Source organism: Ranitomeya imitator, chromosome 3, assembly GCF_032444005.1.
Source record: "Ranitomeya imitator isolate aRanImi1 chromosome 3, aRanImi1.pri, whole genome shotgun sequence".
Taxonomy (NCBI): domain Eukaryota; kingdom Metazoa; phylum Chordata; class Amphibia; order Anura; family Dendrobatidae; genus Ranitomeya; species Ranitomeya imitator.
The window spans coordinates 812,604,724-812,628,606 of record NC_091284.1 but is presented as its reverse complement, the minus strand read 5'-3'; the positions used below and the strand labels follow the sequence as shown (position 1 = coordinate 812,628,606).

General features: G+C 44.1%; 1 protein-coding gene across 2 annotated transcripts in view; it reads right to left on the bottom strand.

Moving 5' to 3' along the window:
* Positions 1-23,883, bottom strand: part of DLG2 (discs large MAGUK scaffold protein 2) — a 1,534,662-nt gene that overhangs the window by 1,329,364 nt on the left and 181,415 nt on the right. For both annotated transcript variants that reach the window (XM_069759326.1, XM_069759327.1), the window contains exon 3: positions 678-823. In XM_069759326.1, coding sequence (XP_069615427.1) covers positions 678-823 — 146 coding nt within the window. The remainder of the gene's footprint in view (positions 1-677; positions 824-23,883) is intronic.

The following is a 23,883-nucleotide window of genomic DNA, read 5'->3' as shown; positions in this document are numbered from 1 at the left end:
TGAGTTACATCCTGTATTATACCCCAGAGCTACACTCACTATTCTGCTGGTGCATTCACTGTGTACATACATTACATTACTGATCCTGAGTTACATCCTGTATTATACCCCAGAGCTGCACTCACTATTCTGCTGGTGCATTCACTGTGTACATACATTACATTACTGATCCTGAGTTACATCCTGTATTATACCCCAGAGCTGCACTCACTATTCTGCTGGTGCAGTCACTGTGTACATACATTACTGATCCTGAGTTACCTCCTGTATTATACTCCAGAGCTGCACTCACTATTCTGCTGGTGCAGTCACTGTGTACATACATTACATTACTGATCCTGAGTTACCTCCTGTATTATACTCCAGAGCTGCACTCACTATTCTGCTGGTGCAGTCACTGTGTACATACATTACATTACTGATCCTGAGTTACATCCTGTATTATACTCCAGAGCTGCACTCACTATTCTGCTGGTGCAGTCACTGTGTACATACATTACATTACTGATCCTGAGTTACATCCTGTATTATCCTCCAGAGCTGCACTCACTATTCTGCTGGTGCAGTCACTGTGTACATAGATAGGGTAACGAAACCCTGGTGACAGATCCCTTTAATTACAGTAGATTATGAGGTGGGGATGGCGGATGCTTGTCAGTTTGTTACTGTGTCAATACCTTGGAAGGTTTCTGTAGACTTTCAGCTCCTGCAGAAAGAGAATTGTTTTTCTCCCATAATTCTGCAACGTGGTTTAGTTCAGAGATCTTTTCTTTATTCCCAATGTGGGAGCTGAGCAATGTGACTTCATAAAATTCCTGAATATCTGCCAGGAAAAGAACATAAGAAATTATTAGTCATTACAACACTGATATATCATAAATGTCGGTTTTGGAAACAGTCTGTGTGCACTGTCCCCTATGGAGAAAACCCTCTCTATGGAACCTTAGTGAAAGAGTTCCGAATTCTACTAGAATTGTAAGAAGTCGGCTCTGAAAATGTCCTTAATACAACATATAGATAAATAAAGGCTTAATTAGGATTTGTGGTCCCTTGAGGGTGAGTCTAAGAGCCCCACCCATACAAAACATGTTTCTGCCCCCTTCTAATCAAACCATAATCACATCATCAATACAAACTAATTGGTAATTTATCATCATCCCATAAGAAAACAAATCTTTAGCGACAAGTTATTGACTAGAAAGAATTATATTGGGTTGATTTTGACTGGCTCGTTCTTATGGCAGAGCCTTGTCCCGCCCCCGAGGAGCTTCATCTTGGCTACTCTGATTAATCGCACAAATATTACCCATTGAATGCGGTGAAGGTCGTCTGTAAAGTTATTTTTTGTAACCACCCCTTCCCAAAGTTTGATACTCTATATCACATATTGTTTTTTTTGTCTTTTTTTTCACTGCTTCATCTCACTTGGATTTTTTTTTTTTTTACATTTTCCAGTAAAATATGTTGTAAAGTGAACACTTACTCGTCAAAGTGGACAGAAAAAGTAAAAGAAAAAGTTTTGAAATTTTGGAACAAAGGGAAGAAAAAATTAAAGCGCAAAAACGAAAATTGGTAGCATCAGAAAAAAGTTACACTTGATAAAAATTTATGGTGACACTTTCCCGAAAAGTCACCAATTTGGGGTAACAACTGGATGATCTACAAGCAATTTAAGATTCAATATTGAATGTGCGTATTTTTTTTTCTTTTTGTGTGTGTTTTTTTTTGTTTTTTTGCGCCCTATTCTTCTTTTAATTTGAACCTTTTTAAAAATCTATTTTGTGTGTTTTCTTTATGTTTTTTTTTTTTATTATTATTATTATTATTATGGGTGAGGTTTGGGGTTTCCAGATATTTTCCACTAATTTGACAACAAGTTGCACTTTTTTTTTTTTTGCCACCAATGCATTCCAGCCTTCCCCTTCTTCTCCCGGACTGATTTTATAGACATCTTACTTTTCTTTTTAGCAAATTTTGCAACATTTTAGAGGAGCATGCAGCTTTTTTTGTCTTCCAACGATGCAAAAAAAAAGTTGAAAGCAAAAATATTCATGAATTTTGTGAAAATTAAATAAACTGTGAGCAACATGTTGAAAAATTTGGAGCGAAACACGTCAACGAATACAAGTCAAAAAAAGTCCGCAAATCATGTAAATTTTGTGTAGCGCCATCAAAGGGTAAATTTATCGTTACACGTTTGCTTATTAAAATCAATGTGACATCTTCGTAGTCACTCGCTACTCTGGCTAATTGGTGAAGATCACAAGTGATAAACTCTCACCGCCTCGATTAGTGGAAAACCATTTAAACGAAGAAGAGGTAAGAAATGAAAATCATCAAATCTTTTGAAATTTGAAATCACCAACTTTGACACATTTTGTATTCCCCGAAAATTATATTTGAGGCGAATCAATGCCCCATGAATCACATTTACTGCAAAACCACCAAATGCCCTGAAATACGTGTGTAACACTCTGAGGTTTCCTAGGACTGTTCTCTCACTATCTGGATTCACCATACAATGGCAGCTGCATTCCCTGCCTTAGCTTTTATGTAAACTATAATAGCTCTCCTGATTGTGATGTGATAGCTGCAAGTCATCATGGAGAAAGCACACCTGCCCGGCTCTGCCCATAGTCACGCAAATCTTCTCTGGCTGATACAATCTTCTGCAACTATCTTAGTTTTCTATCTTAGTTTCTTGATTGAACAGTGTAACGGTACTATTTATCCAACTGTTTGGCGGTATTATGTAGGTCTCTCACAACAATGTTATTTAGACAATCTTTGAGTCTACCATTTTGGCACTGTTTGGATGGATGAAAAGACAAGAAGAAGACATCACAATAAACGAGTTACAGTTAGGTCCATATATATTTGGACAGAGACAGCTGTTTTCGCAGCTTAAGGATGGCTTGTTTCTACCCGCATAGAGAGCTCCTTTACCGCATGTTTACTTCACAGCAAAACCTTCCAAATGCAGCACCACACCTCAAATCAACTCCAGGCCTTTTATCTGCTTAATTGAGAATGACATAACAGAGGGATTGCCCACACCTGTCCATGAAATAGCCTTGGAGTCAATTGTCCAATTACTTTTGGTCCCTTTAAAAACAGGGTGGCACATGTTAAGGAGCTGAAACTCCTAAACCCTTCAACCAATTTTAATGTGGATACGCTCAAATGAAAGCTGAAAGTCTGAACTTCAACTGCATCTGAATTGTTTTGTTTAAAATTCATTGTGGTAATGTCTATAACCAAAATTAGAAAAATGTTGTCGCTGTCCAAAAATATTTGGACCTAACTGTACATTTCATAATGGCTGGGTTATGCAGACAATAATCCTATAGCTTTTAGAATCTACACTTTAACATCTTGATTAATCAATTATTATTAATTGATTGTACATTTCTTTATCTAATATGGGAAAAGATGTTTTAACACCTCGCCGACTGGGCAATTTTCAGGGTTTTTCTTTCCCTCTCTTTTTTTCAAAGAGCCATGACTTTTTTATTTATCAAGCACTACCACTAGGGAGAGATAGGAAGGAACTTGCCCTGCACAGCCATCCCTGACATCCCTAGATGGGTTCTTCCACCCCACGCAGCGCAGGCGTTTCTATCCCTGTCTTTTCCTAAGCACGACCCTGGCTAGTGCGTGGGGAAGGAACACTAGTCTTGGTCTCAGCTCAAGGCAAGAAAGGGAAACAGACAAAAGTAAAAGAAACAACAATCACTCAGAATGCACCCAGACTACAAAAAGGTATAACGGTAGGGTGAGGCAAACCAAAATAGGTGATAAGGTAAAGGAAGACACTCAAACTTCCAAACAGATATCTGCAGAGACGACTCTTTGATAACCTCTCTTCATATGGCTCACACCTCCAGCTCCAAACCAGGTGATAGCAAGCTATCACTGGCAACCACTCATGTAAATAGGTGAGCATTTATAACAGTCGTCATTAAAAATGTGATACAATTTTGTGTCTCCAACTGCTACGCAGGCTGATGCATTACCATGGTAATGAACAAAAAAAACAAATCTGATCCTGTAAACCTATTCCCATGTGTCTGTCCTTTTCGACTTCCTAAACTATATATGATATATTAACAGGTAGGAGCAAACAGATGGAAAGGAGAGTGGCTGCAGGATCTGACTACAAGGAGTTTGTTTGTAGTCTGTTACCATGGAGATACACAAGTCGGTTTTGTAGCTGTAGATACAAAGCAGTAGGACATTTTTAATGCAGATTAATTGCAAAGTTGCTTTATTTAAATATGTTAAAGAAATAAAAAATGTTTTTTTTTGTGGAGGTGGAAGCAGCCTTTAATAACTCCGAATATGAACATTGTGAAGCAGAGAATATTTTTCTTCGTGAAGCGCACACATCTATTCTGTTTATCTGTCCTCGCAATGTGTTCGGAAAATGAAAGATCAAATTGGAAAGAAGCAGAAATCCTAAGAGATGAGTCTGCGCCCCTGTCTTCTATTTTTCTAATATGCAAATCATACATCCACCTAGCAATCATTAAAACAAGATTACCGATTTTCACACTGCACAATGATGATGCTACGGTGACCAGCGAGGGAGATGATGATTGGTACATTTCCCATAAATATTCATCATCCTCGCAGAGGGGGTCGCTTACTTATTACAAAACACACAAAAGCAAAATCAGTTCATTTGTTTCAGCCAAGCAAATATCAACTCTCCTCTTACATTGCAGGGGTTCTACACATAAGGTCCACGTTTGCCCATAAAGGTGCCGAACCTAGAAATAGGAGAAGCATAGAGGGATAACTAAGTGAATATATATACAGTGCATTGCGAAAGTATTTAGCTCCCTGGAACTTTTCAACCTTTTCCCACATATCATGCTTCAAACATAAAGATACCAAATGTAAATTTTTGGTGAAGAATCAACAACGAGTAGAACACAGTTGTGAAGTTGAATGAAATTTATTGATTATTTCAAATTTTTGTGGAAATTCATAAACTGAGAAGTGGGGCGTGCAATATTATTCGGCCCCTTTACTTTCAGTGCAGCATACTCACTCCAGAAGTTCATTGTGGATCTCTGAATGATCCAATGTTGTCCTAAATGCCTAATGTCACGAATCCCCTGACCGCTGCCACCAATTTGTCAGGATTCACACCGTGACCGTCACCCCTACATCACGGGTCGGGGTGACTTTGGGCCAACAGATGGCTATCACATGTGCAGGGGGCTTATCTTAGTTAGCTCAGGGGAGCCTTAAGAGCAGGCCCCGCCTTCCCCACTCTTTGACAAGTGATACAGGAGCGGCAGTAGTTTGACACATCTGTCCCCATCTTAGGCCAATAGATGTGTTGAGACAGCCGGGCCTTAGTTTTGCTGATCCCCAAGTGTCCAGCGGGATCTCATGGGCAATCCGCAACAACTCACCCCGAAATTGCTGCGGGACGACCAGCTGTCTTTCCCTCAACCACTCCTTTTGTGATTCTCCGGGTACTATTTCCCGGTACAACCTTCCTCGTTCCCAGAACACCTTCTCCTTATCAGCCTTGGAGAAGAGCGTCCCGGCAAGTTGTCTCAAACTCTCTAGGCTCGCATCTGTGTGCAGAGCGGCCTGAAACTCCTGGCTAGGGGAAGCCAAAAGCGATGTCAGGGTCCCTTCCCCACGGGAACTCTCTTGGACCTGCTCTGGGTCCACCTCTGGTTCAGTCACAGTAATGACTGAGGAGGGTCCGGAAGGCAAACAGTTATCTGCGTTCCGGGCACTCTGACTGCGGGTGACAGCAGCTACGTAGGCTGTCTCCCCGGGGGTTTCTACAGTCCCATCAACCGACGCTGCTATGGGCTCGACCTCCCCATCCACCCCCAACACTCCAGGGGCAGTGCTACTTATGGGCCAGTTACCTTCCTCGGTGGCACTTGGCCCCTTCATGGCATCACCTTCCTCACGGTTCCCCATTTCCTGTAGCACCGACACTTGCCCCTGTTAGGGGTTCCTCAGCCGTCTCACTCCGCAGAGCAACGTGGCTGGGCACGCCTGTACCTATGGACACATTAACCTTCACAGAAAAATCATTATCAGGTTCAGCTGGCACAGGTACACCATTCTCACCATCAATCCTAGGAAAAAAAATGGTTATTAGATGCATCATTACAAGATAAAGCATGGTCAGGTAACACATGCGATTTCCCATCATAATCATCATCATCATCATCATCATCAGGGTTAACGTTACCCTTATTAGTAGATTGGGGAGGGGTGTCAGGAACGTAGTATGCAACCATTCTCCCCAAATCAGTCCCCAACAAAACATCAGTGGGCAAATTATCAGACAGCCCCACTTCTTTCACCCAGCTCCCGACACCCCAATCAATAAAAACCCGGGCCATCGGTAAGGGACAGCTGATGCCCCCAATCCCAGTGACAGTTAGGGTTTTCCCCGGAATGATTTCTTCAGGGGCCGCCAGTTCGGGTCGGATGAGGGTTCGTTCAGCCCCGGTGTCTTTGAGGCCTGTAGCAACATGGCCTCCCACAGTGACGTGCTGTACGTTGTCACACACCCTCCCAACCACACCACCCACCAAAAGAACTGCTGCATTAGGCCCTGGGGCCTTGGCTGGGGTGTTCTTCTGCTTGGTTGGGCAGGAGGGACTGATATGACCAGTCTGATTGCAGGTGTAACACTTGCGAGGTTCGGTGGTAGGTCTGGTGCTGTTGGCCACGGGGCCAGGACCTCTGGTGTGTTGGCTGGCAGGGGTACTGGCGTTGGTTGCAGGCTTACCCCCTCTCCAGCTGGTGGTGACTGGCTTCCGCACTTCCGATCTACGGTTGGCCTCATAGGCATGGGCAATCTGTGCTGCTTTCGTCACGTCTTTGGGTTCTCTGTCCATCACGAACTGTCGCACCTCAGCTGGGCAAAGATGAAAGAACTGGTCTTTGATCATCAGGTCTCGCAGCTGTGGAAAGGTGGCCACTGACAGTCCTTGGGTCCACTGGTCAAAGTGGGTCCCCAGTCCATGCACCACATCACTGTAACTGTCGTGTGGGCCACGTTGGAGGGTCCGGAACTTTCTACGGTACACCTCGGGTGTAAGCTGGTACTTGGCTATCAGAGCCTGCTTGATGGCCTCATAGTCACCATCTTGTTCTTGAGGGAGGGCAGCAAACGCCTCCAGAGCTTTGCCTCTCAGCCCTGGTGTCAGGTATCGTGCCCATTCATCTGTAGGCAGCCGGTACTGTCTGCAGGCTTTCTCAAAGGCCCACAGAAACGTGTCCAAGTCTCCGTCCTTCTCCATAACAGGGAAGTGATCAGGCCGGGGCTTAGGTATCTGAGCGTTGCTGGGCTCACGGTTGGTCTGGGACGACCCCTGCATTTGCAGTTGGGCTAACTGCAGCTGGTACTCCCGCTTGCCGGCTCGCTGGGCCTCTCTCTCAGCTCGGGCCTCTCTCTCGGCTTGCTGGGCCTCCTGCCGGTATTGCTGAATCAGCTGCCGACGTCCCTCATGGTCGTCAGTGGGGAATTCTTTCAAGGCCGCCTGCAGGTGGGGGTCCAATTCGCCCGGATCGCTAACAGGGCCAGAATTCAGTGGTTGGACCTCTGCTGCAGCACCATGTTCGCTGGTGCTGGCTTCTGCGGCCTCTGGGCTCTGTGACCTGGCTTGGTCGGCTTCAAATTGCACCAGGTCAGCGACCATTTGAGCCTTGGACTTGTCCTGGGGGTTCAGGCCGTGGTACATGCATATCCCAGCAAGAATGTCCTTCTTCTGCTGGTTGTACCAGGCTTCCCCTTTCGCAGCCATGGTTGCCAAATAAAAGATAGGATAGAAAAACGAAGAGAAGGGAGGGGATAATTACCAGTACGCAATTGTCTCAAGACTAATAAAACACTGAGTTCGTTCTCCAAACTTATTTGCGCAGAGTCCTCGCAAGAACTTTCTGCAAGTTTTTAGTGAGAGGAATGATTACTCAAACCAAATCACTAATGCTCTAAGATATCCCACCACCTTGCCACCAATTTGTCAGGAATCCCCTGACCACTGCCACCAATTTGTCAGGATTCACACCATGACCGTCACCCCTACGTCACGGGTCGGGTGACTTTGGGCCAACAGACGGCTATCACATGTGCAGGGGGCTTATCTTAGTTATCCCTCCACTCCACAATGTGATGAAACAACACACACAAGGCTATTGACCTCTTAGTTTACAGCAGGGGCTTATTTTAGGTATCCCACTGCTTTTCCATATACCACGAACTGCAGGGATTTATGTATATCCCGCTTACAGTTCCACTTAACACTCGCAGCTCTCTGGCGCCCCCCTTACTCTCAGGTCAGATTAGGTACTGCACCCTGGGTAATTAGTCGCCAGAAAAGCTGCCTGCTATGTACTGGCTATTGGGCACGCTGCAGCGACGCGATAAACTACTCCCACTTAGGCAGGATCAATAATTATCAACGCCGCAGTCACTATAACGTCACCCAACTACCCAGTACAAAATGTATGCTGCCACCAGCTTCGATTAAACGGGTCCGAAGCTAACCCAACACAACAGTAGCGTATTTTCCCTTCAAGAGACTTAGGGTACGGTTTAGAACAGGAGAACGAACTAATATTAAATATTATATTCCATAAAAATTAGGCAGTGCTTTATCAAAAATATTTTATAAAGATGTTACAAATGAGACAATTGCAAATATGTACAAGGGTAATTATAAAAATAAACAGGGATTAAATGAGAAAAGGTAACACTCACATGGTCACAGCATGGCAGGCAACCATACGTCCCAGCTCATTGGACATGCTCAGGGCTTCAGGAGGAGAGCAGAAGTCAAGAAGAAGAAATCAAGCAGAAGACTGAGCTGGGGAGCCTGCCACAAACTTAAAACCTTAAGGCTGTGACATCACAGAAAGGCTGGCTTATCCAGACCCTCCTCTCTCTACATTCTGAGTACTTCAATCTTAAATTTATCTACTTGCTATAACTTCGCTACCAAACATGTCATAGTCATAACAAACCCATCATTCATCTCGGATTAAGTGAGCATTCTAATGACATCAAATATGTCCTATCTGGGATACATATTTACAGGGAAAACCCTACTTCTTTACCAGATGAAGTTAGCAGCCCGTGTTTCGAGGGATGGGTAGGTCCACCGATGGAGAATAAGAATATATATTTTCGTGTTCTTACCGTCAACGGTTTGCATAAAATTGTACAAAAACTAAACAAAGGACTTTCATGTATTTTAGAAGTTTCTAGTTCACGTATAGCTGGACAAGAGCTTACACGGCAGGAAATGCCGTTGTAAATACCTTGGCTCTCCTAAAACCCCCACACTCTCTGAGAAGGAAAGCCAGGAATTTGAAGCTACAAACTGTTGCAGTATCACTCCAAGAAGGGGGACTTAGCCCACGCAGGCTAGCAAGAGAACTACTTATGATATTTCATACCATATCGTGACACCTAATGATGATAAATATAATCCACCTGTGTGTAATCAAGTCTCCGTATAAATGCACCTGCCCTGTGATAGTCTCAGGGTTCCGTTTGAAGCACAGAGAGCATCATGAAGACCAAGGAACACAACAGGCAGGTCCGTGATACTGTTGTGGAGATGTTTAAAGCCGGATTTGGATACAAAATGATTTCCAAAACTTTAAACATCCCAAGGAGCACTGTGCAAGCGATCATATTGAAATGGAAGGAGTATCATACCACTGCAAATCTACCAAGACCCGGACGTCCATCTAAACTTTCATCTCAAACAAGGAGAAGACTGATCAGAGATGCAGCCAAGAGGCCCATGATCACTCTGGATGAACTGCAGAGATCTACAGCTGAGGTGGGACAGTCTGTCCATAGGACAACAATCAGTCGTACACTGCACAAATCTGGCCTTTATGGAAGAGTGGCAAGAAGAAAGCCATTTCTCAAAGATATCCATAAAAAGTGTTGTTTAAAGTTTGCAACAAGCCACCTGGGAGACACCAAACATGTGGAAAAAGGTGGTCTGGTCAGATGAAACCAAAATAGAACTTTTTGGCAACAATGCCAAACGATATGTTTGGTGTAAATGCAGCGCCCCAGAGACCTGGTCGTTGCAGTATGGCACTCTGCCGCTAAGGGGAGTGGCGGTACGTCTGATGGCATTAAGGAGTTCTCCTGACCAGGTATCACCAGAACACATTACACTTCACACTCCGGCCACTAGGGGGAGAAAAAGGCTTTATTTATTGGGCCACTCCTCACACTGGTAAAACTAGGGGCTGGGGAGGAAGTTAGTCAGAAGCTGACTGGGTTGGATTCAGGCAACATCCCGTGGCAGGGGGTGTTGCAGGGAGAAGGCACAGGGGGGTCCCTGTCAGGCGTGGGAACCTGGCAGGTGCCTAGCGAACAGAACAGAACGTAACGCAACCGCCCCTGCACACCCCGCGGCGGTATCCTAAGGAAGAGACACGAAGGGAAGGATATTGTGGAACAGTGTAAACGAGATCAAGCACAAAGGAGAGCCAGTAAGAGTTGTGCCGAGAGAGAGAGAGGCAACATCTTACTGAGGCGCGTAGTCGGTGGCCGGAACACCGTAGGAGTAACTGACTTCAGGCCTTACTTCAAACTCCGCTGGACAGTTAATTATAGGTTGGCTGTTTACCTTAAATTTCCTAAGAAGACATAGGGGGCAACATTGGGAGAGGAGCGTCTCTAGGGTCCCGGAAGACCTCCAAGCCTTCCCGTCATACGGGTGCGTCCCAGCCAAAATATACCTGGGGGACGAGAAACTAGTAACATCTGGAACTAAAGAGAACAAGAGAGAGCTGTAGAGAATGAACGAACGAGAACAGCAGTTGTGAGGACTATTCCGAATGCTCAGCAGGGTAGGACTACAACACACAGGCGCTAGTGGTAGGCAACGATTTCCATCTGCGAAGGAAACTCTGGATGTGCCCATCGGACAGGCCGGTCTCTGAGAGCCCAGTTAAACGTACTCTGGATTGAGGATCCTGAAGCCTTCAGTAAAGAGGTAAAGAGGCTGCAACCTTGTGTCCTCGTTATTGACTGCACCTCACACCATCACCATCCATCTTACTGGGAAGCCCTGGGGACATACTTCACCTGTGGGAAGGTATACCATCCAGCTGCCATTCCATCACCCCAGTGGACCCCACAGCAGCGTCGGTCACCCTGACCGAACACCACAGGTGGCGTCACGAACCCCTGACAGACTGCTTCACTACTTTCATTGGACGCCCCTTAACAGGGTCGCGGACCGGGTCTAGCCACCGTGACAGCCTCAGAACCGAACCAGAAAGGCCCGGTACCGAAACGCGTGGCCCTGTGTCTGGGGGCGCTCCATAAAGGCAACACAGCTCATCGCCCTGAACACACCATCCCCACTGTCAAACATGGTGGTGGCAGCATCATGGTTTGGGCCTGCTTTTATTCAGCAGGGACAGGGAAGATGGTTCAAATTGATGGGAAGATGGATGGAGCCAATTATAGGACCATTCTTGAAGAAAACCTGTTGGAGTCTGCAAAAGACCTGAGACTGGGACAGAGATTTGTCTTCCAACAAGACAATGGTCCCAAACATAAAGCAAAATCTACAATGGAATGGTTCACAAATAAACGTATCCAGGTGTTAGAATGGCCAAGTCAGAGTCCAGACCTCAATCCAATCGAGAATCTGTGGAAAGAGCTGAAAACTGCTGTTTACAAACGATCTCCATCAAACCTCACTGAGCTCGAGCTGTTTGCCAAGGAAGAATGGGCAAGAATTTCAGTCTCTCGATGTACAAAACTGATAGAGACATACCCAAGCGACTTGCAGCTGTAATCACAGGAAAAGGTGGCGCAACAAAGAATTAAGTTACATACAGTAATGAAATCTGACATTTTAGATTGGTTTAGCGCTAATAAAAAGACCCATATCTCTGGAACAGTATGGCAGATCTTAAAAAAAGAAAAAAGAAAAAAGGGGAACCGGAAGGAGTAAAATAAGAGCATAAACTGTGCGTTTTTGAGCTGTTGATAGGTCCACTTTAAGCCCTAAAATAGCCTGATCCTGAATGGTTAACTGACACTTGCCCCTTTCAGTTGCAATTCATTCATCTTTATTCGTTACGGGACCCCATATCATCTTTGTGCCCACTTTCTGTTTCCAGTATGATACATTTTTGCCTGGTTAATGATGGACAGATAAAGGATATTTTCTCGGTTCGCGCAGCCCCGAACTCTCCCAGGAACCGCTTAACGACGTCTTTATCTTTTACAGTTAGTAATTAAATCTCCCTAGTGAAGTTTTTAATTAAGTGGATCACAAAGAACAAAAAATGAGAACTGGCCTTTTACCTATTGGAATACTTAGAATAAGAAAAAAATGTGACTTTTCAATATCGTCTTCTGAGGGATTGTGACACTTTTTTTTCCTTTCCAATCGGGTGAACTCCAATCCACGTCCCCGTAACCCCAAATGTCCTTCAGGACGCCATGTCCACCACAGACTCTTAAATAACATCCTCAAACAAATACAACTGGACTTTTGAAACAAATACAAACCTGAGACCCCCTAAACAAAGACACCCGGCTAGAGCCTGAAGGGAGTTCACACTCCAGACCAGATGCCCTAAAAACAGACCTTAAAACCCCCAAATATGTACAAACCCTAAATGACCTAAATAAATACAGACCCACCCTATGTACACCTACATAGATCCAATCCAGAACTTAATGACCATAGGATCCTAAATAAGACCCTCCAATATATGCAAACCTGATACAACCTGAATGCAGATTCCAGACCAGATGCCCAAATACAGACCATAAAACCCCAAACCCCTAAATACCACTCACAATGTGTACTTAGCGTTTCCCTCACCTGGGGAATTGATTCAGTTTCCTTCCCAGGCCCTGTAGGCACCATTCTAGAACCCAACACCAGGAGCACAAGTCCTGCCGGATCCCCCTAGCTACACCCCATAAAACAGTACATACCAAGACATATCCCATACAAGAACCCTTAAAAATAATATTACCACCTAAATAAATACAGAGAGCAAAACCAGTCGGGTTCTCTCTGCACAAACTGGCTATAGAGATGGATTCAGAAAAGCTTTTATGTTCTTTTTTTGCTTTGTTTTCCTTTTTTTATGGAGGTACACTTTCTGGACAATGTTTGTGAGACACTTTCCTTGCAATGTTGCTCAGAGAGGCTCCACAATATCACTGTTTTGATGAGTTCTCTAATATCATTGTTTGTGGGTGGCAATCTGCAATCACTGCACTGCATTTCCCATAAGTTTTCCCTTCTGCGTGCTCAGTGTCTAGTTTTCAGTTGTCTCTGAGCTGATAGGTGATGAGTTGCTGCTGTCATGCTTCCCATACACAGCATACACAGATATGATGGATTCTTGCTCTCTTGTATTTATGTGGCACATGTATAAGGAAATAATACAGAAGTACTAAGCAGTGTAACTGTGGGTCCAGCTTTGATGCGAGGGGAAAAAAAACACACTAAAAAGTAGTAATATCATTTGTGTTTCTCTTACTCTGCTCTTCCTTCATCCTGTGCAGTTGGGAGTCCAGCTCTAATGTGAGGAAAAAAACACTCAAAAAGCAGCAATATTATTTGCGTGCAGTGTGTGTCTCTTACTCTGCTCTTGCCTCCTCCTGTGTAGGTGTGAGTCCAGCTCTGATGTGACAAAAAAACACCAAATACAGGAAATATAATTTGTGTATGTGTGCGTCTCTTACTCGTTTTTTCCCTCCTCCTCCTATGAAGCTGTGAGTCCAGTTCCCATGTGACAAAAAAACACACACAAATGATATTACTGTTTTTCAATATGTGTTTTTTTCTCACATCAGAGCTGAACTCACAGCTACACAGTAGGAGGTGGGCAGGGCAGAGTAAGAGACACACAAAACTACACGCAAATGATATTACTGCTTTTCAGTACCTGTGTGTACTTTACTCTGTCATTCCATCCTCCTCTTGTGTAGCTGTCCTCCTCTTGTGTAGAGTCCAACTCTGATGTGAGATAAAACACTTACTAAAAGGCAATAATCTCATTTGTGTGTGTGTCTCTTACTCTGCTCTTCCCTCCTCCTATGTAGCTGTGAGTCCAGCTTTGATGTGAGAAAAAACACTTACTAAAAAGCAATAATCTCATTTATGTGTAGTTGTGTGTGTCTCTTACTCTGCTCTTCCATCCTCCTCCTCCCGTCTTCCAAGACCTCAATAAACAGTTGTAATGTGACCTCTCAGTAAACTTGCAATCCATCTTGCCTTGAACAGCACAGATTTTATCTGTTCTGCAGAATGGATGATGAGTCCAAGAGGAGAAGTGAGGGGAGAGGGAAGTGGTTCATAAGTGGAGAAAGAATAATATTTATTTCCTAAGATATATTACAAAGTTTCAGATATTCAATAGCAGTATTGATCTATGCAAAGTTTATTAAAATGACGTTCACTTTAGAAATGTATCTTACCGTGTAAAAGGACATTTAAAAGGAGGCAACTTAGTTATCCTTATGTAGGAAATCGAGTCTCCTCCTGACATATCCTCCCTATAAACACATGCTTTATTTCTTCCAATGGGTAATATATACCGTATCTATATGTGTATGTACACTTCTACCGGCATCCGACCAGCCTACGACATGGACAGCAGATCAATAATCCTTTATCCTACAGAGTGCAATGGCAATGCCCAGAAAATAAACCATCCAGAGAGAGATAATACCAGGCAAAAGCTTTAGAATATGGATTAGAAAATCAATCTGTAATTGCAGCTCCAAAACTAAAAAAAAAATTAAAAAAAAGGAATAAAAAGAAAAAAAAAGAAAATGCCATTATAAGCAAAGGATGGATAATATAATAACATAACAAATCTGGAATAGGAAAGGAAGCAATTTCATTCTCTGTTTGTCACTGAGGATATTGAGCCAATGTAATCTCCTAGAAAAATATTCATATTGTGTCATCTCGAATCTGCACCATGGAAGAAGATACCTGAGCTAGAGCGTGGACATCTAAAATAAAAACTCTAAGAGGCCAAACCCCTCCGGAAATGAAGACGATCCCATCTGTAGAACTAACAGCCTAAATCATCATCAACCGCTGATCCGCAGCGTAAGATTTTTTTTTAGACATAACGCTCAACGTGAGGAGCAAATGTGAAAAACTCTCCGACCTGTGGCTTGGTGAACAAAACCCTGCCATTTTGGATCCATGGCCTGGAAAACTCTTCAGATCTCAATCCTATTGAGAACCTGTGGTCAATCTTCAAAAAGCGAGAGGATGGACAAAAACATAGAAACTGTGATAAACTCTGAGAACTGATGAAACAAGAATGGGTCACCTGCCAGGATTTGGTCCAGAAGCTGATATCCAGCCGTTGGGGCGAAGTCAGGATTTGGCCCAGAAGCTGATATCCAGCCGTCGGGGCGAAAGGCAAAAGTTTGGAGACATTATAGGCAAGACTGGAAATATTGAGGCTTTACATAAACATTTAAAGTACAACCTCAAGTCCAAAAAAGTTTGGACGCCATATAAAATGTAAAGAAATTAAGAATGATTTGGAAATCTTTATTGCTTTTCTTTATTCATAGGTATAGGGATATGATCGCGCAGTTATGGATCTGTATATTTATTCTTATTTTTTTAGATGACAATTTGGTCAAATCCATAAATCTTGCAAATTCAAAGTCCCTAAAAGTAGAATGAAAATTATTTGGCTTCCACATCATGGGATAGTACTTTGATGTCAATGGAGAAATCGGAAGGTGACATCATAGTCTACATGGAATGTTCTATGGAGGCCCGGCCGGACTGGTCCACAGAAGAACGGGATAATCCTCTGGTAGACCCCTGTGTTGCAGTGGGCACCCATCCCCCGACACCTTACGGGACCAGTGATTGGATGTACTACACACAGAAGAGGCGTGGAGTCTCAAGGGTCCCACTGTGTTGTCACCGCCTCATAGAAATACGAGACCCCTTGATCAAAGGCAAGGGCCCGGTATCAGGACAGAAACAAAGAAGCAGCTAAAATGAAAAAATGTATGACTTCCTCGACTTTGAGTTAAAAAACGAGAAGCAATAGGGTGAAACTGAAAGGGAGAAGATACAGATTAGATATTAGAAAAAAAAACTTTTTGACAGTGAGGGTGAACAATGAGTTGAACAGGCAGCCACGAAAGGTGCTGAGTGCTACTTCAATGGAAGTCTTCAACCAAGACCTTCTACAAAGTCAGTTTGAGGGTTTTGATGGCCTGCAGTCCCTTGACGTTCTTCTAGTGCCAGAATCCAGTACAAGTCCACTATGATCAGGATAGAGTGCACCGGTAGACAAAAATGGGCAAATCTTGGTGGCCCGACAGCTTCAAGCTGTGTATCACAAAAACGGAGTTCCTGCCACTATAAAAATATTTCAAGAGATTAACAAGTGCAGAATTATAAGGTGTTTTCTGTTATTTTGTTATACAGAGGTGTGAACCAGAACAAGAACAAAAACAACAAGTTTTGTTGTTTCTGTTATCAACATGGACCATAAATAATCCAAGTAAGAGTGTAATGCACGGCAGTGACCGGGAGTAAATCGTGGTGCACACGTCTCTGATAAATAATATTCGGCTGCTCAATAATCAGTACGGTTTCCTCTTTCTACAGTTTACTGTTCCCCCCACAATGAAGATGAGAGACGGCTGGAAGTGGTGGTTATGACAAATCAACGATGTGGTGGCCGTCATGTCAGGAGCAGAAGGTCCGCGATTCAGTACGAGGCAGATTCCGGGCTTGTTCTCATTACTTTCTGAAGCCTCCCCGATCTACGGCACATGCAGCCATGATCCAGCACTGCCCAGGGGAAGGGCAGTCCTTCATCCATGGTTCCTCAGAGGTTTCCTCCACTGGGGTTTATCTCCTCTACTTAGCGCTAATGGATGACTCTCTGTGAGTCCAGGGCCCATGAGGGCCACTTCTACATGTGACATCTTGTATGAAGCTAACAAATGAAATCTACCAGCTGTGTATCTGAGTCTATTATTTATCGTCACAGTATATTTGGTAAAGAAGGTGGTGGACCCCCAGGGGGAGGTGGGACACAAGGTCACAATATTATAATAGTGCCAAGGAAATGGAAGTAATCTGAGCTTCCAGGAAGAATTACATCCACACCTGGATATAGTCTGATGGTTTATTGTGAATGCGTTTCAGAGTCACACCGACTCCTTCCTGAGGACAACCATACATAAGAGCAGTATAAAGCAGACATACGTGGCTAAACACATCACAAAATTCAAAAAAGCGGCACCAAGAGAGGGAGGGATGTACATATTATACAGAAACTGTGTATCAGAATGTCATCTGACCCTCAGTGCCTTCCAATATAGAACCAATTATTGCAGCAGGATGAAGAGACCTGTGTAGTCTCGAAAGCTTGCAATTTGTTACCACCTTTTCAGTTAGCCATTAAAAGGTATCAAACACTGAGGACTCTCAATTCTAAATATTATGCAGCAGGATAGGCACAAATCTATATTAAAACATAGCCTTTATTCTCACTCTAAAAGAGGCTGATAGCCACAATGCATAAATGGAAAACTAAACATTACCTAACAAAGTGCAAGTGCTCAAACCAAACAGTGGTCAAGATAAAAAAAAAAACTGGTTCGATCTCACCAAAGTAGCCTGTCCTTCACACCAGGTGTTTGATGTTGACTTCACATCGGAATGAAGGATCCATATTTCCCATAAGGTCACTCAATGGGGAACAAACCCAGAAAAAGAGAAAGCGGGGGGAGGGGGGGGGAAGTATTTTTACTTTACCACTCCGTGTTGTGCCCCTGCATTGCTGCCACCCTAACAATAGCAGTACCCTAGTATGGTCCTGTATACAAGTTACCCCTAGGGTTATATTGCCACCCCAACGCATTTCTCCCTTCGTTCGGAGGGTTCATCAGGAGGTTTTCTTTCTCTTTGTCTGGGTTTGTTCCCCATTGAGTGACCTTAAGGGGAAATAAGGCTCCTGTATAGTAAACATAGTGTTACATTTTGCACAATTTTCTATGTCTTCTTTGTAATATTACTGATATAACAATATTGATAATTTTCTTCTCCAGTTTTTGGAACTGAAAATAATAGTAATGCGATGTCTCCTAAGATTACGAGTAGCAGCGATTGCGGTCTTATATTTCAGGAGAACATCTTAAAGTGTTTTTTTTTTGCCTATGTTATTGTCCAGAAGAAGGCTTCAGAAAGAAATTAGTTATTGCTTCCTCCATCTGGAAGTAATGCAATCGACGGCTTGGTCTGGCTTCTCAAACAATGTGTTCGGGTCGGTTGCCATTATTGTGCCTTCAATGGAAATCCAATGGGGATTGCAGAAGAAACGTAAAAAATAATAAAGTTAAATATGTTGATCTTCTGCTGTTTTTAAGAAGTGGCAGGCAGAGTGGTAGATTTGCCACAAATTTCACCTTTATCACTGCAAAAATAAAATCTGCTATAAAAATCAACAGAAATTGTCATACTGAAGTTTTCACAATCTGAACTCTGTACACTGCAAAGTGTAGAGGAGATTTATAAAATCTAATTAACTTTGTGCCTTTTTCCTTAATCAAGAGCAGTTTGTTTTTCTGCAAAAATGTCTGCATTGTATGAAAGATATAAGAGAATGATCCGTGGCACTGCATGGCAGTGTTAGTTAGATACAACAATATGGCGGTATTATTTTAGTAAGAACATTTGAGTAAATATTAATTCTATATTTATTAGAAAAACTGTCTAAAACTATCAAGATGCAGCAGAACTTATTTCACTTGTTCTAGAGCCGAAAAGTAAAATATTGTGGAATCAGTGACCTGTCTACTAACGTGATGCTGTTACAAGACGCAGTTTTCAGTAGCAGAGTGTCATGAAAAGGTAAATGGTGAAGTTGAAGGTCACAAGATTTCCTGATGTACTTCGTCTGCCTGCGGTATCCTAACATCCTCCGCCTGACTGCGCTTTCCTGACATCCTCCACCTGACTGCGCTTTCCTGACATCCTCCACCTGAAAGTGATTTCCTGACGTCCTCCGCCAGCCTGCAGTTTCCTGATGTTCCACACCTGCCTGTGGTTTCCTGACGCCTGTTTACTATTACCCTCGGCCTGCCTACGGTTTTCGGATCTCCTCAGCCTGCCTGTGGTTTCATTATGTTTTGCACTTGCCTGCGGTTTCCTGGCATCTTCCACCTGCCTGCGGTTTCCTGACATCCTTCCCCAGCCTGCGGTTTCTTGATGTTCTACGTCGGCCTGCGGTGTCCTGAAGTTCTATGCTTGCCTGCAGTTTCATGATGTTCTACACCTGCCTGTGTCTTCCTGTCCCTTGGCTATCCATGTCCTGTGTGCCCTGCATTCCTGCTGAGCTGACACCTGAGGTCCATGTGCCCAACTGGACACTGGACTTTGAGGCTCCACCTCACGTGGTGAGCCTAATAGGTACCTTGGGTCCATATAAAAACCTTATAAGAACTTACATGTAGGGCTCACCTGGTTAGGTGGATCATCTAAGCCTCAGGTCCAGGTGGGCACACGGACCCCAGGCGTTCATGCTGCAAGCAAGAAGGCACGTGGGAAAAAAAAAACTTAGCAAAAATAGGAATCTTATGAGCAGCAGGACGGATTTAGTAGATCCCAGCAGGGATGGAAGCACGTTAAGGACAGTACGCACACATCCAGGTTTGGAGTCTTAATCCCAAGACACAGTTGTGCATCTTAATGAGCCTTAAATAGGTGTCGGGCAACTTGCAAAACACGATGTGGAGCAAAACAGAGGGCACCGGACCCAGGTGAAGGCAGTGGAAACTGGGATACCAGGGACAGGTGTGGAATATTACCCTTCAAGAGCTATTTCCAGCCCAGTAGGTGATGGCATATAGCTAATGATGTACCTGTTGTGAATTCTGTGGCAGAGCTCCCTCCTGTGGTCACAAGTGGTACTTCGGCTGATTCTCTCTGTGAGCTTCCATTGGTGGAGGAAAGTGGTACTGCGGCTTCTGAGTTTCCTCCCTCAGGTGATGTGGTGAGGTCGTTAGGTGCTTCTCTACTTAACTCCACCTAATGCTTTGATCCTGGCTTCCTGTCAATGTTCCAGTGTTGGACTTGTTTTTCCCTGGATCATTCCTGTGGCCTGCTGCTCTGCATAGCTAAGTTCTTCTTTGCTATTTGTTTGCTATTTTTTCTGTCCAGCTTGTCTAATTGTTTTGCTGGAAGCTCTGGGACGCAAAGGGTGTACCTCCGTGCCGTTAGTTCGGTACGGAGGGTCTTTTTGCCCCCTTTGCGTGGTTTTCTTTAGGGTTTTGTGTAGACCGCAAAGTTACCTTTCCTATCCTCGCTCTGTTAAGAAAGTCGGGCCTCACTTTGCTGAATCTATTTCATCTCTACGTTTGTCTTTTCATCTTAACTCACAGTCATTATATGTGGGGGCTGCCTTTTCCTTTGGGGTATTTCTCTGAGGCAAGGTAGGCTTATTTTCTATCTTCAGGCTAGTTAGTTTCTCAGGCTGTGCCGAGTTGCATAGGCAGAGTTAGGCGCAATCCACGGCTGCCTCTAGTGTTGTTTGGAGAGGATTAGGGATTGCGGTCTGCAGAGTTGCCACGTCTCAGAGCTCGTTCTATGATTTTGGGTTATTGTCAGATCACTGTATGTGCTCTGACCGCTATGTCCATTGTGGAACTGAATTGCTTTTCATAACAGTACAGGAAGCCAAAAGTGCTAATGATTCTCAATAGAGGGAAAAAAGAAGTTCTGAGACCATTTTTTTTTCTTTGCACTGTGTTTTGCCTTTTTTTTCCCCTAGACATTTGGGTGGTTCAGGACACAGGTGTAGCAATGGACATTAAAGGTCTGTCTTCATGTGTGGATCAGCTCACGGCAAGAGTTCAAAATATTCAAGATTTTGTGGTTCAGAATTCTTTGTTAGAACCGAGAATTCCTATTCCAGATTTGTTTTTTGGAGATAGAACTAAATTTCTGAGTTTCAAAAATAATTGTAAACTATTTCTGGCTTTGAAACCTCGCTCCTCTGGTGACCCAGTTCAACAGGTTAGGATCGTCATTTCTTTTTTGCGTGGCGACCCTCAGGACTGGGCATTTTCTCTTGCGTCAGGAGATCCTGCATTAAGTAATATCGATGCGTTTTTCCTGGCGCTTGGATTGCTGTACGATGAGCCTAATTCAGTGGATCAGGCAGAAAAAAATTTGCTGGCTCTTTGTCAGGGTCAGGATGAGATAGAGGTATATTGTCAGAAATTTAGAAAGTGGTCAGTGCTCACTCAATGGAATGAATCTGCGCTGGCAGCTATGTTCAGAAAGGGTCTCTCTGAAGCCCTTAAGGATGTCATGGTGGGATTTCCTATGCCTGCTGGTTTGAACGAGTCTATGTCTTTGGCCATTCAGATCGGTCGACGCTTGCGTGAGCATAAATCTGTGCACCATTTGGCGGCATTACCTGAGCTTAAACCTGAGCCTATGCAGTGCGATAGGACTTTGACCAGAGTTGAACGGCAAGAAGACCGACGTCTGAATGGGCTGTGTTTCTACTGTGGTGATTCCACTCATGCTATCTCTGATTGTCCTAAGCGCACTAAGCGGTTCGCTAGGTCTGCCACCATTGGTACGGTACAGTCAAAATTTCTTCTGTCCGTTACCTTGATCTGCTCTTTGTCATCGTATTCTGTCATGGCATTTGTGGATTCAGGCGCTGCCCTGAATCTGATGGATTTGGAATATGCTAAGCGTTGTGGGTTTTTCTTGGAGCCCTTGCAGTGTCCTATTCCATTGAGAGGAATTGATGCTACGCCTTTGGCCAAGAATAAGCCTCAATACTGGACCCAGCTGACCATGTGCATGGCTCCTGCACATCAGGAGGTTATTCGCTTTCTGGTGTTGCATAATCTGCATGATGTGGTCTTGTTGGGGTTGCCATGGCTACAAGCCCATAATCCAGTATTAGATTGGAAATCCATGTCGGTGTCCAGCTGGGGTTGTCAGGGGGTACATGGTGATGTTCCATTTCTGTCAATTTCGTCATCCACCCCTTCTGAGGTTCCAGAGTTCTTGTCTGATTACCGGGATGTATTTGATGAGCCCAAGTCCGATACCCTACCTCCGCATAGGGATTGTGACTGTGCTATCAATTTGATTCCTGGTAGTAAATTCCCAAAAGGTCGACTGTTTAATTTATCCGTGTCTGAGCACGCCGCTATGCGCAGTTATGTGAAGAAATCCCTGGAGAAGGGGCATATTCGCCCGTCATCGTCGCCATTAGGAGCAGGGTTCTTTTTTGTAGCCAAGAAGGATGGTTCACTGAGACCTTGTATAGATTACCGCCTTCTAAATAAGATCACGGTTAAATTTCAGTACCCCTTGCCATTGTTATCTGATTTGTTTGCTCGGATTAAGGGGGCTAGTTGGTTCACCAAGATAGATCTTCGTGGTGCGTATAATCTGGTGCGAATCAGGCGAGGCGATGAATGGAAAACTGCATTTAATACGCCCGAGTGTCATTTTGAGTATCTAGTGATGCCATTCGGACTTGCCAATGCTCCATCAGTGTTTCAGCCCTTTCTGCATGACATCTTCCGTGAGTACCTGGATAAATTCCTGATTGTGTACTTGGATGACATTTTGATCTTCTCGGATGATTGGGAGTCTCATGTGAAGCAGGTCAGAACAGTTTTTCAGGTCCTGCGTGCTAATTCTTTGTTTGTGAAGGGATCAAAGTGTCTCTTTGGTGTGCAGAAGGTTTCATTTTTGGGGTTCATCTTTTCCCCTTCTACTATCGAGATGGATCCTGTTAAGGTCCAAGCCATCCATGATTGGACTCAGCCGACATCTCTGAAAAGTCTGCAAAAGTTCCTGGGCTTTGCTAATTTTTATCGTCGCTTCATCTGCAATTTTTCTAGTATTGCCAAACCATTGACCGATTTGACCAAGAAGGGTGCTGATGTGGTCAATTGGTCTTCTGCTGCTGTGGAAGCTTTTCAGGAGTTGAAGCGTCGTTTTTCTTCTGCCCCTGTGTTGTGTCAACCAGATGTTTCTCTTCCGTTCCAGGTCGAGGTGGATGCTTCTGAGATTGGAGCAGGGGCTGTTTTGTCGCAGAGAGTTTCTGATTGCTCAGTGATGAAACCATGCGCTTTTTTTTCCAGGAAGTTTTCGCCTGCTGAGCGAAATTATGATGTGGGCAACCGAGAGTTGCTGGCCATGAAGTGGGCATTCGAGGAGTGGCGTCATTGGCTTGAAGGAGCTAAGCATCGCGTGGTGGTATTGACTGATCATAAGAACTTGACTTATCTCGAGTCTGCTAAGCGGTTGAATCCTAGACAGGCTCTTTGGTCGCTGTTTTTTGCCCGTTTTGACTTTGTGATTTCGTACCTTCCGGGCTCTAAAAATGTGAAGGCGGATGCTCTGTCTAGGAGTTTTGTGCCCGACTCTCCGGGTTTGACTGAGCCGGCGGTTATCCTCAAGGAAGGAGTAATTGTGTCTGCCATCTCCCCTGATTTGCGGCGGGTACTGCAAAAATTTCAGGATAATAAACCTGATCGTTGTCCAGCGGAGAAACTGTTTGTCCCTGATAGGTGGACCAATAAAGTTATCTCTGAGGTTCATTGTTCGGTGTTGGCTGGTCATCCTGGAATCTTTGGTACCAGAGAGTTAGTGGCTAGATCCTTTTGGTGGCCATCTCTGTCGCGGGATGTGCGTACTTTTGTCCAGTCCTGTGGGATTTGTGCTCGGGCTAAGCCCTGCTGTTCTCGTGCCAGTGGGTTGCTTTTGCCCTTGCCGGTCCCGAAGAGGCCTTGGACACATATCTCTATGGATTTTATTTCAGATCTTCCCGTTTCTCAAA